Below are 13,989 nucleotides of genomic sequence, written 5' to 3'. Positions count from 1 at the left end.
CTAATGAGGTTTTTAAGGTTAAATTAACTTCCTACTGTAAACCCTAAACCTAACCAACAGTGTATGGAAAAGCAAATGTGAGATGAAAAATGCAATTAGTGGTGCTTTCCTAACACTTTCGGCTCATGTGTCGACTCACATGCTCTTCAGGACTCGAACCCCGGGCCTTTGCATTTCAAGTGCTACTCTCTATCAGTTGAGCTACTGGGCAGTTATAATGCAAACTTTAAAATATATCTCCTTACAAGTCATGCGCTAAAGTGAAAGTGTTTAGATGTCATAAGTGAACAGGGCAATAAGTAACCATTAATGAACTGCCGTTGTAGTCTTTGTTGTAGCAGCTCTAGTGTTCATTTCACCAGGAAACTGTGCGACATTATGTATGAATCACGTAAAAATCATTACGCAAAAATGTAGGTATACGCTCACTAAGCAATTTATTAGGAACACCTGTACACCTACTTATTCATGTGATTATCAAATCAGCCAATCATGTGTCAGCAGTGCATAAAATCATGCAGATATGGGTCATTAGCTTCAGTTAATGTTCATGCCAACCATCAGAATGGGGAAAAAATGTGATCTCGGTGATTTGGACCGTGGCATGAATGTTAGTGCCAGATGGACATGTTTGAGTATTTCTGGGATTTTCACACACAACCGTCTCTAGAATTTACTCCGAATGGTGCCAAAAACACAAAACATCCAGTGAGCGGCAGTTCTGCGGACGGAAACGTCTTGTTGATGAATGAGGTCAACTGAGAATGGCCAGACTGGTTTGAACTGACAAAGTCTACAGTAACTCGGATAACCACTCTGTACAATTGTAGTGAGCAGAACAGCATCTCAGAATCCACAACACGTCGAACCTTAAGGCGGATGGGCTTTAACCATAGAAGACCATGTTGGGCACTTTATCGGACCATAGTGTTCCTAATAAAGTTCTCAGTGAGTGTACTAATGCTATCCTATGGTGCCGCATTGTGTTTGTAATGACTGATAAAGTCGACATTCAATTGCTGCAATTATTCAGTGAAATTGTTTCTGTAAGACTTTTATTTAATTAGGGATGGCTTTATGACTAAAGAGGGCAGGAAGCTCATTGATTACGGTCATAAACATCAAGCCTATTAGAGCCAACAGAAGAACATAACTAACAGGACATCACTTAATCTTCCCAAATCAGCCAGGATGGCACACCTTAAGTCATCAGCCTCATGAAATACTGTCCATAAAGAAGTGATACTAAAACAAGCTGGTTGAAGACCATAGTTTCTCATCAACATTTTTGTTAATTGGTTACTGAGACAATCCAGAACTTTTCACCTATACATTTCAAATACCTGTATGCTTACTTCCTGTAGACTTTATCTGGTTATGCTTTCAGGAGTAGATCTGAAACAATGAAAATGCCAAGATTACATCTGACATTACTATAGAATAAGAATACAATTCATAGAGTGGTTGCCAAGTAAAAACTTGATCCCATTGTTTTTTCTTTGTGAAATCTAAAACCTACCTATTTATTTTCAGTCCATTGGTTTACAAGGGGGGCACTGTGCTAAAATGGAAATCCACCAACCTGGACCACATGTGGGCAGCCAGTCCATATAAGAGCTGCCTCTATCTACGGTACAATCTGCAGCATGGCATTTGTGGGATGTATGTTTTTATTGTTGTTGTTTTGTTTGAGCCTACATCATTGCTGAGGTAAGCTGTCCAGTTGAAGACATTCCTACATGCAAACAACACTGCATACAGTATATGGCATGTAACAAATGTGTTGCTGCCTTTACCTAGATCAAACACTCTCTGTACTCAAAGATGGTGCAAATAAAACTGTATATGCTGTATGTATTAGTATGGCACACGGCCCATCATTTTCTTCGGCAGGACTGAATGAAACCAGGAAACGTTGAAGTTCATTCACAACTTTTGGACCCATTGGGACTGTAAAGAGAGGAAGCACCTTTTGCTGTTACATACTGTAAAACATTTTTATGGATGATTCACAAAAGGTGGTTTAAAAAATATTCAGACTCTCAAAAAACACTGTCGAGTATCTTGATGGATTTCTGAAAACTTCTCACCAAATCAGAGGGATATTCGTTGAGACAATACTCAGACTTCCAAGTCATATTGGACATAGGGTTGCCACCCTTCCCGTAAAATATGGGATTGTCCCGCATTTAAGCTGGTCAGATGACGTCTCTGCGAAATCGTTCAAGAGGGACCACCCCAGCAAGGTAAAGTTGAGGACATTTTGACTAAGTTGGGTAGGGGATTGTCTGAAAAGTCCACACATTGTCCTAAAACGTGCTAAAACTCTGGAGGGGGTGTGGTAAGTGTGGTAAGTCTGAAAATGCCCCCCCTACGTCAACAACTTTATTGAGAGTGTCCTGTAATTATAACTTCAAAAATGGCAACCCTAATTGGACATGATTTGGTAGAAATGCCAAATGTATTTATTAAAGGCACAATGTCTTTACACATAAATCTAATTATGATGGTAATGTGGAAGAAATGATCCAGACTTCACACACTCATCCTCAGAGCCGACAAGAACTTAGTGGAACTGCACAATTGGCACATGTTTTTATTGAGGTACAGTGGATAGTTATGTATACCTGTATTATGCCAGCTTGCTAGTATTGCTTGTATCATTCCCAGTAAACCTGAACTAGAACATGACAATTGGTTCCAAATCCAAACATGTGTATCTCTTGTCATATATTTAATAATAACAATACTGATAATAGTAATAGATAATATTTCGTTATTATGTGCTATATTTTGTGCAGTTGTATATTGTACCCAATGTTATAAAGTGCTTAAAATAGAGCCACAAGCAAAAAAGGTGGGTGGGGCCTATTTTTGTAATCCTTTAGTGCTTTATTGACTGGAGGTCATTTCTTATGTTTTCCATGTCCTTTGATGCATTGTGCAATTCACTTGTAAATTTGTGAGAAACTGTTTTATTGATAAAGCAGACATGCTGTTCAAAATCCCTAAACCAAGACTAAAATTTCTGACTGTAACTCCTCCTACAGCTTTCAAGTTACTTCCAGTAAACTTGGCACAGACCTTCAGACTTTTCAGACTGGGGTTGCTATGACTTTTCTTACTGATCGGACTTATGGATTTCACACAATGGGCGAGCAAATATCCCCAAAATCCCTTTGACTTACATTGACGGAATGTTCAAACGTGCCAAGACTATCAAAGTATCAAACAAGACTGTCAAAAAATTCTAATGTAATGTAATTCAAATGGGCCAACCAGTCAGCAGACTTTACCCTACATTATTCGTTCCAGATTTACAGGGACACTACACATTAATAGACATTACTGTAAATTTTCAACTATGGCCCCTGGGCAGGTACAACTAAAAACAGAGAGGCAGAACGAGTCTACTTAAAACAAGGCAAATATCATACAAACAAGGTTACATGGATGACAAAGTAAACACAGGTCAGCGCTTCCACCTACAATACCTCAACAACGTATCGGTAAACACGTTAACGCCAAACTGTATTCCTATGTGAACGTGCTAGACGGACGTCTTTGCGGCGTATCTTCACGTTCCTGCATCTTGCACAGAAGCACTGCAGTTTTTAGACCCCTTGTCAAGTTAAAAAGAACAGTTCTTCAACCGAGACACCTGCGGTTTGCTCTGTTGGTTGCCCTGCTGCTTTTAGCACAAAGACTCGTTTAGTGAGAAAGGCCCATTTAGGCCAAGGTATACTTCAGATTTTCACATGCCGGTACATCTCACACATAGGGCGTGTCATGCAAATATAGTCATCAGCAATGTACACACGGACAGTTTGTGTATTTGCAGCTACTCTTGCGAACCGGCATGCGCCTGGTGTTAAACGTGCTAAAAGAGTATCACAAAGCATTCGTCGAACCACATGGGTTCGCCTTTGAGCCTCTCGTATGAAAAAGCCTCTTAACATGATTAAGAAAAGCTCAGGAGAGCTTGAACTTTCTTCGACAACTAAATAAATTGTGCTGCAAGATTGGGTGTTCCATTTCTACACTTAATCATCCAATTAGTAGAAAAATTCACAGTATGTCTCTAGAAAGCATGGATGCCTTTCATGTGCTTTCCGAAACACTACCGTCAAGTGAATAAATACTGTACAGAAACAGCACTGTAAGTGGGTTCAACCACTGCACAACATTTCAACAACATTTAAATGCCCACTGCTGCACTTCAACACCCATTACGGTACTGTAGGCAAATTCTTGTATACTCAATGTACAGTCTTTTAAATAACACATTATATTCTTTTTATATTCTGTGTCTCCACTTTTCTGTGTTTCTTAAAATGTTTCACTATGCTAAACTAAATGATGAATATGGAGACTTTCTCATAATCACAGTGTATTTCACCACAGATACCATCCATTAATCCCTCTGGTCAAATTCATATGCATTCTAGTGTTTGTTTTGAGTCCTGTCACTTATTTGCAGAGGGAAATACTAGCTTCAAAGGACTTGGCAATGTTAGCCACGATTTCCAGTCACAGCCTTGATAAACCAGTTTGTAAGTTTCAACAGCGTCATTCCATTCTCTTCTTTTTCCACTATAACTTTTTGTCAACATACCCCCCCTTGGTTTGGCTTGTTTGCCCCTATGTTCACCTTGTTTACCGATAACCATTTCCTCATGGTGCAGGAGGCTGCAGGTGTCTTAAAATCATTGTCTGGCTTTTTCAACATGTCTGAGCCAAGTCTATACAAACTCTTAATGTCAAATTAGAGGGCAATACACAGCATGGACTCAAACCCATTGATGCTAATGTTAATGCAGCCACTATGTGCTATCGGAATTATCCTACTTCCCACTTCTGAAGTGGTAGTTAGGCGTACATCGTGTTCAAGTGCTTCGTTGTCGGCAGGGCTGGACTGGGAAGAGAAATCGGCTTGGGATTTTTCATAGCAACTGGCCCAAAAGTTGTTGGAGGTGTTCGCTGTCCTTTTCTGCATATCGTGGTGCCGTTTTGTGGTCCGTTCTGCATAACGCGGCGGCTCATTTTGGTTTATCGCGGCCTATTCTGCCCATTTGCTGCCGACCCACTGGCCCGCTCGGTTCTCCCGATGGGCAGTCCAGCCATGGTTGTCGGAAAGAACAAGAAACATGAACGGCATCAGGTTCATTCTTGCATTTTCTTGGGGCACTCTTATTTTGACACCGTAATACATGTTACTCGATAATGTAATTTTGTGTATGTAAAGTATCAATGGAAAGGAGGAGGCGAGAACCGGCTTTTCAATATAAATAATGGTTTAATATAGACAAACATACACACACGATGGACATCTCTCTCTCGTCGCACCACCGTCTGTCATCGGCCTTTATCCCTCTCGGAGGCTTAATTTGCCTGATAAGGGACCGGGTGTGTATGATCACGACCCGGCCCCGCCCTCCGCCCTGCCACATTCCTCCCTCGTTCTATCAGGCTGGGGAGCCCCCGGGCTGACGTACATCCCCTTCCCTGGGGGAGGGCGTGCTTTAAGCCTGGTCTGCCGGCAGGTCATCCCCATCTACCTGGACGAGGGAGGGGACAAGGGGAGGGAAACAGAAATAATTAAAATGGGGGGGGGTACTTCCTGTAACAGTGGAAGTACCCCCCAAAAAAATCCCAAAAAACACAAAAATTTAAACGAGAGGGAAAAGGCCAACGCAGAGCGGCAGTGAGAGAGAGAGAGGAGAGAGAGATAACAAAAAATACCTAGTCTCCGGTTCTCCGTTACACCGTTGCATGGTCCTCGATCACTCCTCCACCCTCTCAGGCGGACGACCGCCGCTTCTCCCGGGCGGACTGGAGTCAGACTCACGACCCCCAGCGGTCAGAACGCCCCTCCGCATTCTCGGCGACTCGTGGGGACACTCCTCCACCCCTGGCAGCGGCCCTACCTCTCCAGGCGGTCGGAGAACACTTCCCTCCTCCCGCAGAAATAGGTGCGCTTATACCGGTTGATGCATTTCTACTGCCACATGCAACATATGTCATACCGCCCAGCCCTAATCTAAACCTCACGCAGAAAGAATTTATACAATACATAGTAATATAATAAACACAATACTGTAAAAAATTTCACATGTATGCCATGGACATGCCAGTCCACCCCTGATCGGCCCCAAAGTGCGCCGGCCCACCGGGAAAATGCCCGGTATTTCAGATTACCAGTCCAGCCCTGCTTGCAAGCTGGTGTTACTCTACACAAGAGCAATTTCTAGTCGCTGAACTAATTCAGAGCAGGTTTTAATTAATTCAATGACTGTTCCGGGCCTGGAAAACACCATTGTAAAATTCCCTGATATTTCCAGGTATTCCATTACTGAACAAACCTTCAAAATGAGCAACTGGTACTGAAAGGTGATAAAGAATCATTGACTTTAAAGTAGCTTGCACCACTTGTCATGTTTGATTTTAAGGCCAAATTTGAAATAAATAGAGGTGGAAAATTCTATTCTAGAGCTTAATAGTATTTAAAGGATTAGTTCCCCCAAAATGAAAATTCAGTCATTGTTTACTCACCCTGTGTTGTTATAACAATATATGACTTTCTTTCTTTTTCTTAACACAAAGGGAACATTTTTGAAAAATGTTGTGCTCAGTGATGTCATACAATGGCAGTTTATGGTGACCAACTCTTCAAGATTCAAAAGAACACAAAAGTATAATTCAGAAGTCTAATTAATTATTCATGAGCTCATGATTGTTATGAAAGTATACGATAAGATTTGATGAGAAATAAACTGAAATCTGATGTATTATTTAGTGAAACTGTGAACTGTTGATCTCCTCTGTGTGTTCATGAGAGTGCACGAGAGCAGCAGTTCACGCAGACCCCTCGCGACATTGGGGCGTTCGAGAGAAAACTTGTTTTGTTTATCTAAAAACAGTGATAGTGAAAACAGAACACACGCAACTGCACACAAAACAGAGAACAGAACTTACTAAACATGTCTGAAGAGTTTGTAGTCGACAAATTGATGCATTTCTATGCCCAGCCTTATTTTTTCAAACGTTTTTGGACCGGTGCCAGTTCACAGTGGACAGAGTTATCCGTGTGATGCCTAAAATAGAAAACAAGTGATGGACAGAAAGTACCGTCACTTGTCACTGATGGTTAGGACAAAATCTCTGATTAACATAGAAAATAAACCTTTTATCGCATGTCGTTTGCCGTCAGTTTGGACACAGTGTGACTATGTTTCTGTTTGATTTCCGAAAACAAGGCTGGGCACAAAAATGCATCAATTCTTCAACTGCAAACTCTTCAGACATGTTTAGTGTGTTCTGTTCTCTGTTTTGTGTGCAGTTGTGTGTGATCTGTTGTCACTATCACTGTTTTTAGATAAACACAACGAGTTTTCTCTCGAACGCCCCAATGTCGCGAGGGGTCTGCGTGAACTGTTGCTCTCGTGCACTCTCATGAACACACACAGGAGATCAACAGTTCACAGTTTCACTAAATAATACATCAGATTTCAGTTTCTCATCAAATCTTATCGTATACTTTCATAACAATCATGAGTCTCATGAATAATTAATTAGACTTCTGAATTATACTTTTGTGTTCCTTTGAAGCTTGAAGAGGTGGTCACCATAAACTGCCATTGTATGACATCACTGAGCACAAAAGTTTTTCACAGTTTCTCCCTTTGTGTTAAGAAAATGAAAGAAAGTCATATGGGGTTATAACAACACAGGGTGAGTAAACAGTGACTGAATTTTCTTTTTTTGGGTGCACTATCCCTTTAAGAAGTGATGATGAATTTACACTCTCTTTAAAGTTGATGAGGGAACACCCTGCTAGAGAAGATTGCTTTCTGCCACATGAACCCTCTCACACTGGAAGGCAGATTTGAGAGAGTGGACATGGCATTTTCCAGTCCACCTTATTTAAATTAGCCAGTTTAGCGAGGTGTTAGGCCCTATTGACAAGATTTCTATGAGAAAATGCGATTGCAGGCACCTTATATAAGACTTTTTACACGCACCTGATTTCGTTTGAATGAGGATTGTAGATTATTTTGGGAAGCCATTAGCAAATCGCGTGTCTGAATGGACCGAATCGTAAAAACGAGAACATCTTAGACCTTGTGGCTCACAACTGGCCTTTTACCAAATCACATTTGACATCTATTGTTGTCAGATTCATGGTGAACTTTACAAAAATCAATCTTATGTAAGGCTCTCTGTAAGGCAATTACCTGACATTTATAACCCAAAGGGCAGAAGACAGTATGTCTTAAATTTTCTTTCTCAGTATTTTAAATAATTCACATATGATGTATCACGTAGCTCCACTTATTGAGGCTAATTATCAAATGGTTTGAAGGCCGTATTTTGGCTAATCATTCCGAGAAACCAGAGCAGAATTTAAAACAATACTAACAAAATGGCGCATATGAGGAGGATTTATACGGTTTTATAATGGCACTTCCTGGAAATAATTTACCTTCAATGCAGATAGTCCATTACAGTTTGTCCTTCACTACTCAGCCAGTGCGTCTACATGCAAGAGATTACATTATTATAATAAAGTACTTCCATCATTTTGGGATTAAAAAAAGAGCAAAAATAAAGAGTTCAAAAGGGGGTGAACTTTTTCTAACAGAGTCAATATGCAGTTCTTCAAAAGAGAGAAATTCCCATTTGATCATATCAGCATCCATCTAAACAATAATATACAATATTCCACTGTTATATCCGAAATAAAATTAAATGCACATCACAATGAGTTTGTCTATTTACCACAATTACTATTTACATCGTAATGGAGCATGTCAATGTAAACAACAACAACAACAACGACAAAAAACGATCTACCTTACCATGGACTAGAACACGTACTGTCTATTTAATGTTGTTCTTATTGCTTATAAGAAAAGTGATGCATTATTTGTGTTATGAACTCAATTTAAATATTGAAGATAAAGTGACAAACACCTTTTATATGCTTAAATCTGTATATACTGTATTGCTATTTTAACTCCCTGCCTTTACACCCAGTATCTGTTATTTTATTTTTTATTCTAGTTTAATATTAGGGATCTCACTTTAAATCCAATATTTAAATTAAGCATTGTATCCTTTATTTTAAGATATATATATATATATACATCTATAGAAATACATTATACTGTATACACTCAATAAATCATTTTAAGATAACCATTTTTTAGTTATCTTTAACATTATATAACTCAAAGAAACAAAATATTATTAATTTCATTTTGTAAACATTTACACGCTTCAATTTTACAGATTTTTGTTATAATACAAAAACGTCTAAATCTTAAAAATAGTCTAAAATTTGTTTTTGAACATTCTAAATAATTATCTCAAAAGCAAATATTTATCATTATATATGATTGTTGATTATGCTCTTATGACATTCTTAACCGATATCATCAATTTATCTGGTTAAACTTGAATAATGGCACATGTTGTATAAGGCGATGTAAACTCTGTTTGACCTTACAGTTGTAAAATACTATAATGATGCAATTGTGCAGACTGGGAAAGGATCCATTAGTTAGGTTTGAAAAATACCATGTAACCCAAAGTAATCATGTGACAGTGATGTCTAGTGGTCATCAGGTGTGTTTGCTAAAACAACAAACAAGATCATTTTGTTTTTTGGAATACATCGTTTTTCATTGAAAATATACAGTATTATTTTGTTTGATTGTTTGTTTGTTTGTTTACATTATTATGTAGAATTATTGGGAATATAAAGAATTGGTCCATTGTTAAGTGTCTGACTTAAGACCATTTAATAACAAGCACTGCCCCTTTAATCCCAGAAGCACCTGTTCTTTTAGGGAACTATTTTCCATTTCCAACAGCTGACTAACCTTAACCTCAACCCTTACCCTAAACCATAACCCTTGCATAAATATAAATGGATGGATGGATAGATAGATAATTGGCTAATTGGAGGTGTACCTGTGGATGTATTTTAAGGCCTACCTTCAAACTCAGTGCCTCTTTGCTTGACATCATGGGAAAATCAATAGAAATAAGCCAAGACCTCAGAAGTTTAAAAATATTTTGGGATGTACCACGTTCTGTCATCTATACAAACAATAGTACGCAAGTATAAACACCATGTGACCATGCAGCCATCATACCGCTCAGGAAGGAGACTCATTCTGTCTACTAGAGATGAACGTAGTTTGGTGTGAAAAGTGCAAATCAATCCCAGAACAACAGCAAAGGACCTTGTGAAGATGCTGGAGCCAACAGGTAGACGAGTATCTATATCCACAGCAAAACATGTCCTATATCGACATAACCTGAAAGGTTGCTCAGCAAGGAAGAAACCACTGCTGCAAAACCACCATAAAAAAGCCAGACTACACTTTGCAAGTGCACATGGGGACAAAGAAATTACTTTTATGGAGAAATGTCCTCTGGTCTAAAGAAACAAAAATTTAACTGTTTGGCCATAATGACCATCGTTATGTTTAGAGGAAAAAGGGGGAGGCTTGTAAGCCGAAGAACACCATCCCAGCCGTGAAGCATGGGGGTGCAGCATCATGTTGTGGGGGTGCTTTGCTGCAGGAGGGACTGGTGCACTTCTCAAAATAGATGACATCATCAGGAAGGAAAATGATGTGGATATAATGAAGCAACATCTCAAGACATCAGCCAGGAAGTAAAAGCTCAGTCACAAATGGTCTTCCAAATGGACAATGACCCTAAGCTGTCCTTAAGCCATTTTGCCACAATTTTGGAGGTATGCAAAGTCAAGGTATTGGAGTGGCCATCATAAAGCCCTGACCTCAATCCGATTTGTGGGCAGAACTGAAAAAGCATGTTTGAGAAAGGAGGCTGACAAACCTGACTCAGTTACACCAGTTCTGTTTGGAGATGGGACAAAAGCACAATGCTACCAAATAATAACAAAGTGTATATAAACTTCTGGCATATATTGTATAAACTAAACACTGATAACAACAATGAAAGTTCCAGTATGACATCTCTGATTGGTGGATGTTATATATCAACTGCTTTATGACCTTTAGAAACATTGATTCGTGAGACAAATTCTCATTAAAGCACCTTTTCAGTCTTACATAAACACTGGATATATCATAGGAAGACAGATGCTACAGTGAAAGTTGGATAACTCAATACTGAGGGATCTGAATGAAGAATCGGACCCACTTTACAGTATGTGTGTTTAACTACTATGTACTTATTATAGACATGCGTGCTGTTGCATTGCACTAACATCTGTAGTTACTCTGTTAACCTAACCCTTAACCTAAACTTAACCCTTACCCCTAACCCTACTCTTAAATGGACCCATAGCGCAACCTCAATAGCAATAAATGTGAATCTTGTGAGAATTTTGCAGAACAACGTGGTTACACAATAAATACTTTGTATTGTATGTTTTTTAAGGATAGTACACAGCAGTTAAAGACACCTAATATAAAGTGGGACTGAAGAATCTATATACAGTAATGCATTAGTGAATCACGCAAGCGTTTATGTATATTCTATACCTAAAATCAATTATTCATCTTTTTGAATTCATGTTCAATTCAGTTAAACACATCAACCAACGTGCATAAACCACAAGTGTATCACTAATTTTGCAAATGTTAAAATACCATTTTTGTAATATTGAATATTTGTTTTTTTTTTAGCTATATGGTGAATAAAATGTGATACAACAGGAACAACTGGAATTATGAACTGGGCCAGAATGTGCAGTCCAATGTAAAATAATAAAATGTCAAATGAGCTGTTTGTCATCCAAGTAGGGCTGTTTCAGTGTTATGTAGACAAAAGGCAGGTTATTTAAAAATGAGTCAACACATTGATAGAAATGAGTGCCAGGAATTTACTGAAAATTAGTTTTGAGATGAACCGATGGTCTATTTGTGGCCTGCTTGTTCCTCAGTTTACCACATGAGGTCACTGACTCCCTAGTTTTGATTATTAGATTGACATTCATAAGCATGCCTTTTCAAAACAGTCCAAGTGTAAGAAACACAAATAGAAAAATGTATTATAAGTGGATTCAGTAGAAAATTAAGTTTTAACTCTGCTGAAGCTAAATAGAGCCATTATTGCGGAAAGATCTGTCAGTTTGCGTGAAGAAACTGATTTTTAATTGGGTTGTTTTGTCCTGGAAGCTCCTTAGCATTATAACAGAGGGTGTGAACATACCTGGGAGGGATTCATTATTGATTTGGCAGCCAAGCAAAGTGGATAAGGTGTTACAGGTGTGCAACATGGAAGTTTACTTTGTCTTAAGTTCTCCTGAGCCTGGGATGAATGAGGTGACGGGAAACCCTTGAAAAATGGCAACCCAATTGCAAGCTGTAAAAACATGAATGAAGAATGTAGTTGAATGTAGACGAATTAAGGTTTAAACAATACCAGCAACTCATTGCACCAAAACTCTGTATCTAAAGTACCCAATCCAGCACAATCTAATTACACTTAGTCTACACTTTTGGGTTTAGCAGTGGTTGTCATCTAGTAAACCTCCATCCATTCATCTCCAGCTTGGCAAAAGCTCCCCAAATTATATATCATTTTTTAAAAGTTAAATCTTCTTAAACTATGCTAGCAAAAACAAACAAAACATTGGATCTGGGGATGGGTTTGTGCATGTCTTTGATCAGACAGACCAGACTGCAAGAGGAAGTTTCCTTCAAAAGAGAAGATTACAACACTTTCATTTGGAAAGGCTTCTTCTGGAAAGACCTTCTATCCTACATGTATTTGAGGCTAACATTGGCCCAGTGAAGCATAGAAACAATCACTACACAATCACTAATCCCTACAAAGTACCCAGTGCTACTTAGTAACTTAGTCAACCAACTTGTGAATGCAAAGATATTCAAACAACTCTGCATGCAGCACAAAACGAATGGCACGACAAGACTCAAGAAACCAAACTAATACAGAATAGTATGCAAACCCTCTACACATCCATCAAATATAGCAGGGTCCAGAGTTAACACTTGCCAAGTGCCTAAACTTGCCATTTGGTTGTACCTTTAATTGGAACTGCAACATAATGCACGGAACTGTAAGAATGATAGTCTGTACCCTTGCTGATGTAACAGATCTGCGGCATTCAAATCAAAGACACATACAAACCGTCTGCTCGAAAAAGAAACACGACTCGTGCCTCTTCTAACAACTTTTACATCAATGGAAAGTTACGTTTATCTAGGACGTCTCAAGTTTCTTCTACAAACCCCCATGTGGTGGCACAAATGTGGAATGTTCTTCGCATTAAGACCCTAAAATGAAAATATGAGGAACAAAATCGCAACGTGTCTTGGTGTTTTTGTGACAGGTGTAGTCTTGCCTCAACTTGAACATTTGAATGAACATTTGCCACAAATATACAAAGAAAAATGGGATCAAATAAATAAATATACACATAGATGACCACTTAGCAGTACTTATCGCTGATTCATTTTCTCAGTAAAACTCCCTATTGGCAGGTGTGGCAAAGTTAATTTTGGATGGGGGAGGTGCTCCTTCTTTTTTGTAATTAATATTTTTACTGATTCAATATAAAATATATATATATATATATATATATATATATATATATATATATATATATATATATATCAAAATATATAATAAGCATGCATAATTAAACTAAATGTCTCTCTCCTCATCCCTTCCCTAGAGTCCTCCATAACTGCAAAATACCTACCCCACATCCTGAAAAATCAGTCCTCCAGCCCCAGCCTTCCATCTATCATTTTCTCAAAAGCCGCCACCCTCCCCATCTCTGCACACCACTCCAAAAATGGTGGCGCTCCGTCTGACTTCCAACCCCTTCAAATAGTTTTTCTGCCAATCATCACACCAGTCAGAACCCAATTTTTTATGTCTTTGTCCCCCAAATTTATAACTTCCCCATCGCCCAAAATGCAAAGTCTGGGGCAAAGTAAAATTTTAGTGCCCAGAATG

At 38.8% G+C, this 13,989-nt stretch overlaps 1 protein-coding gene across 4 annotated transcripts in view; it reads left to right on the top strand.

Annotated features, from left to right (window-relative positions):
- LOC127653202 (somatostatin receptor type 5-like) overlaps positions 1 to 13,989 on the top strand; it is a 40,621-nt gene that overhangs the window by 4,833 nt on the left and 21,799 nt on the right. The window contains exon 3 of one of the 4 annotated variants that reach the window (XM_052139800.1): positions 1,534 to 2,246. The exons of 2 other annotated variants lie outside the window; for them this stretch is intronic. In XM_052139800.1, the coding sequence (XP_051995760.1) occupies positions 1,534 to 1,614 (81 nt within the window). In that variant the 3' untranslated portion in view covers positions 1,615 to 2,246. Of the gene's footprint in view, positions 1 to 1,533; positions 3,142 to 13,989 lie in introns of those variants that run through there. One more of the 4 variants, XM_052139801.1, reaches the window with a different exon arrangement.

Source organism: Xyrauchen texanus, chromosome 12 (genome assembly GCF_025860055.1).
Source record: "Xyrauchen texanus isolate HMW12.3.18 chromosome 12, RBS_HiC_50CHRs, whole genome shotgun sequence".
Lineage (NCBI taxonomy): Eukaryota > Metazoa > Chordata > Actinopteri > Cypriniformes > Catostomidae > Xyrauchen > Xyrauchen texanus.
Note: the sequence above shows the minus strand (reverse complement) of the source record. Positions and strands in the feature narration are given on the sequence as shown.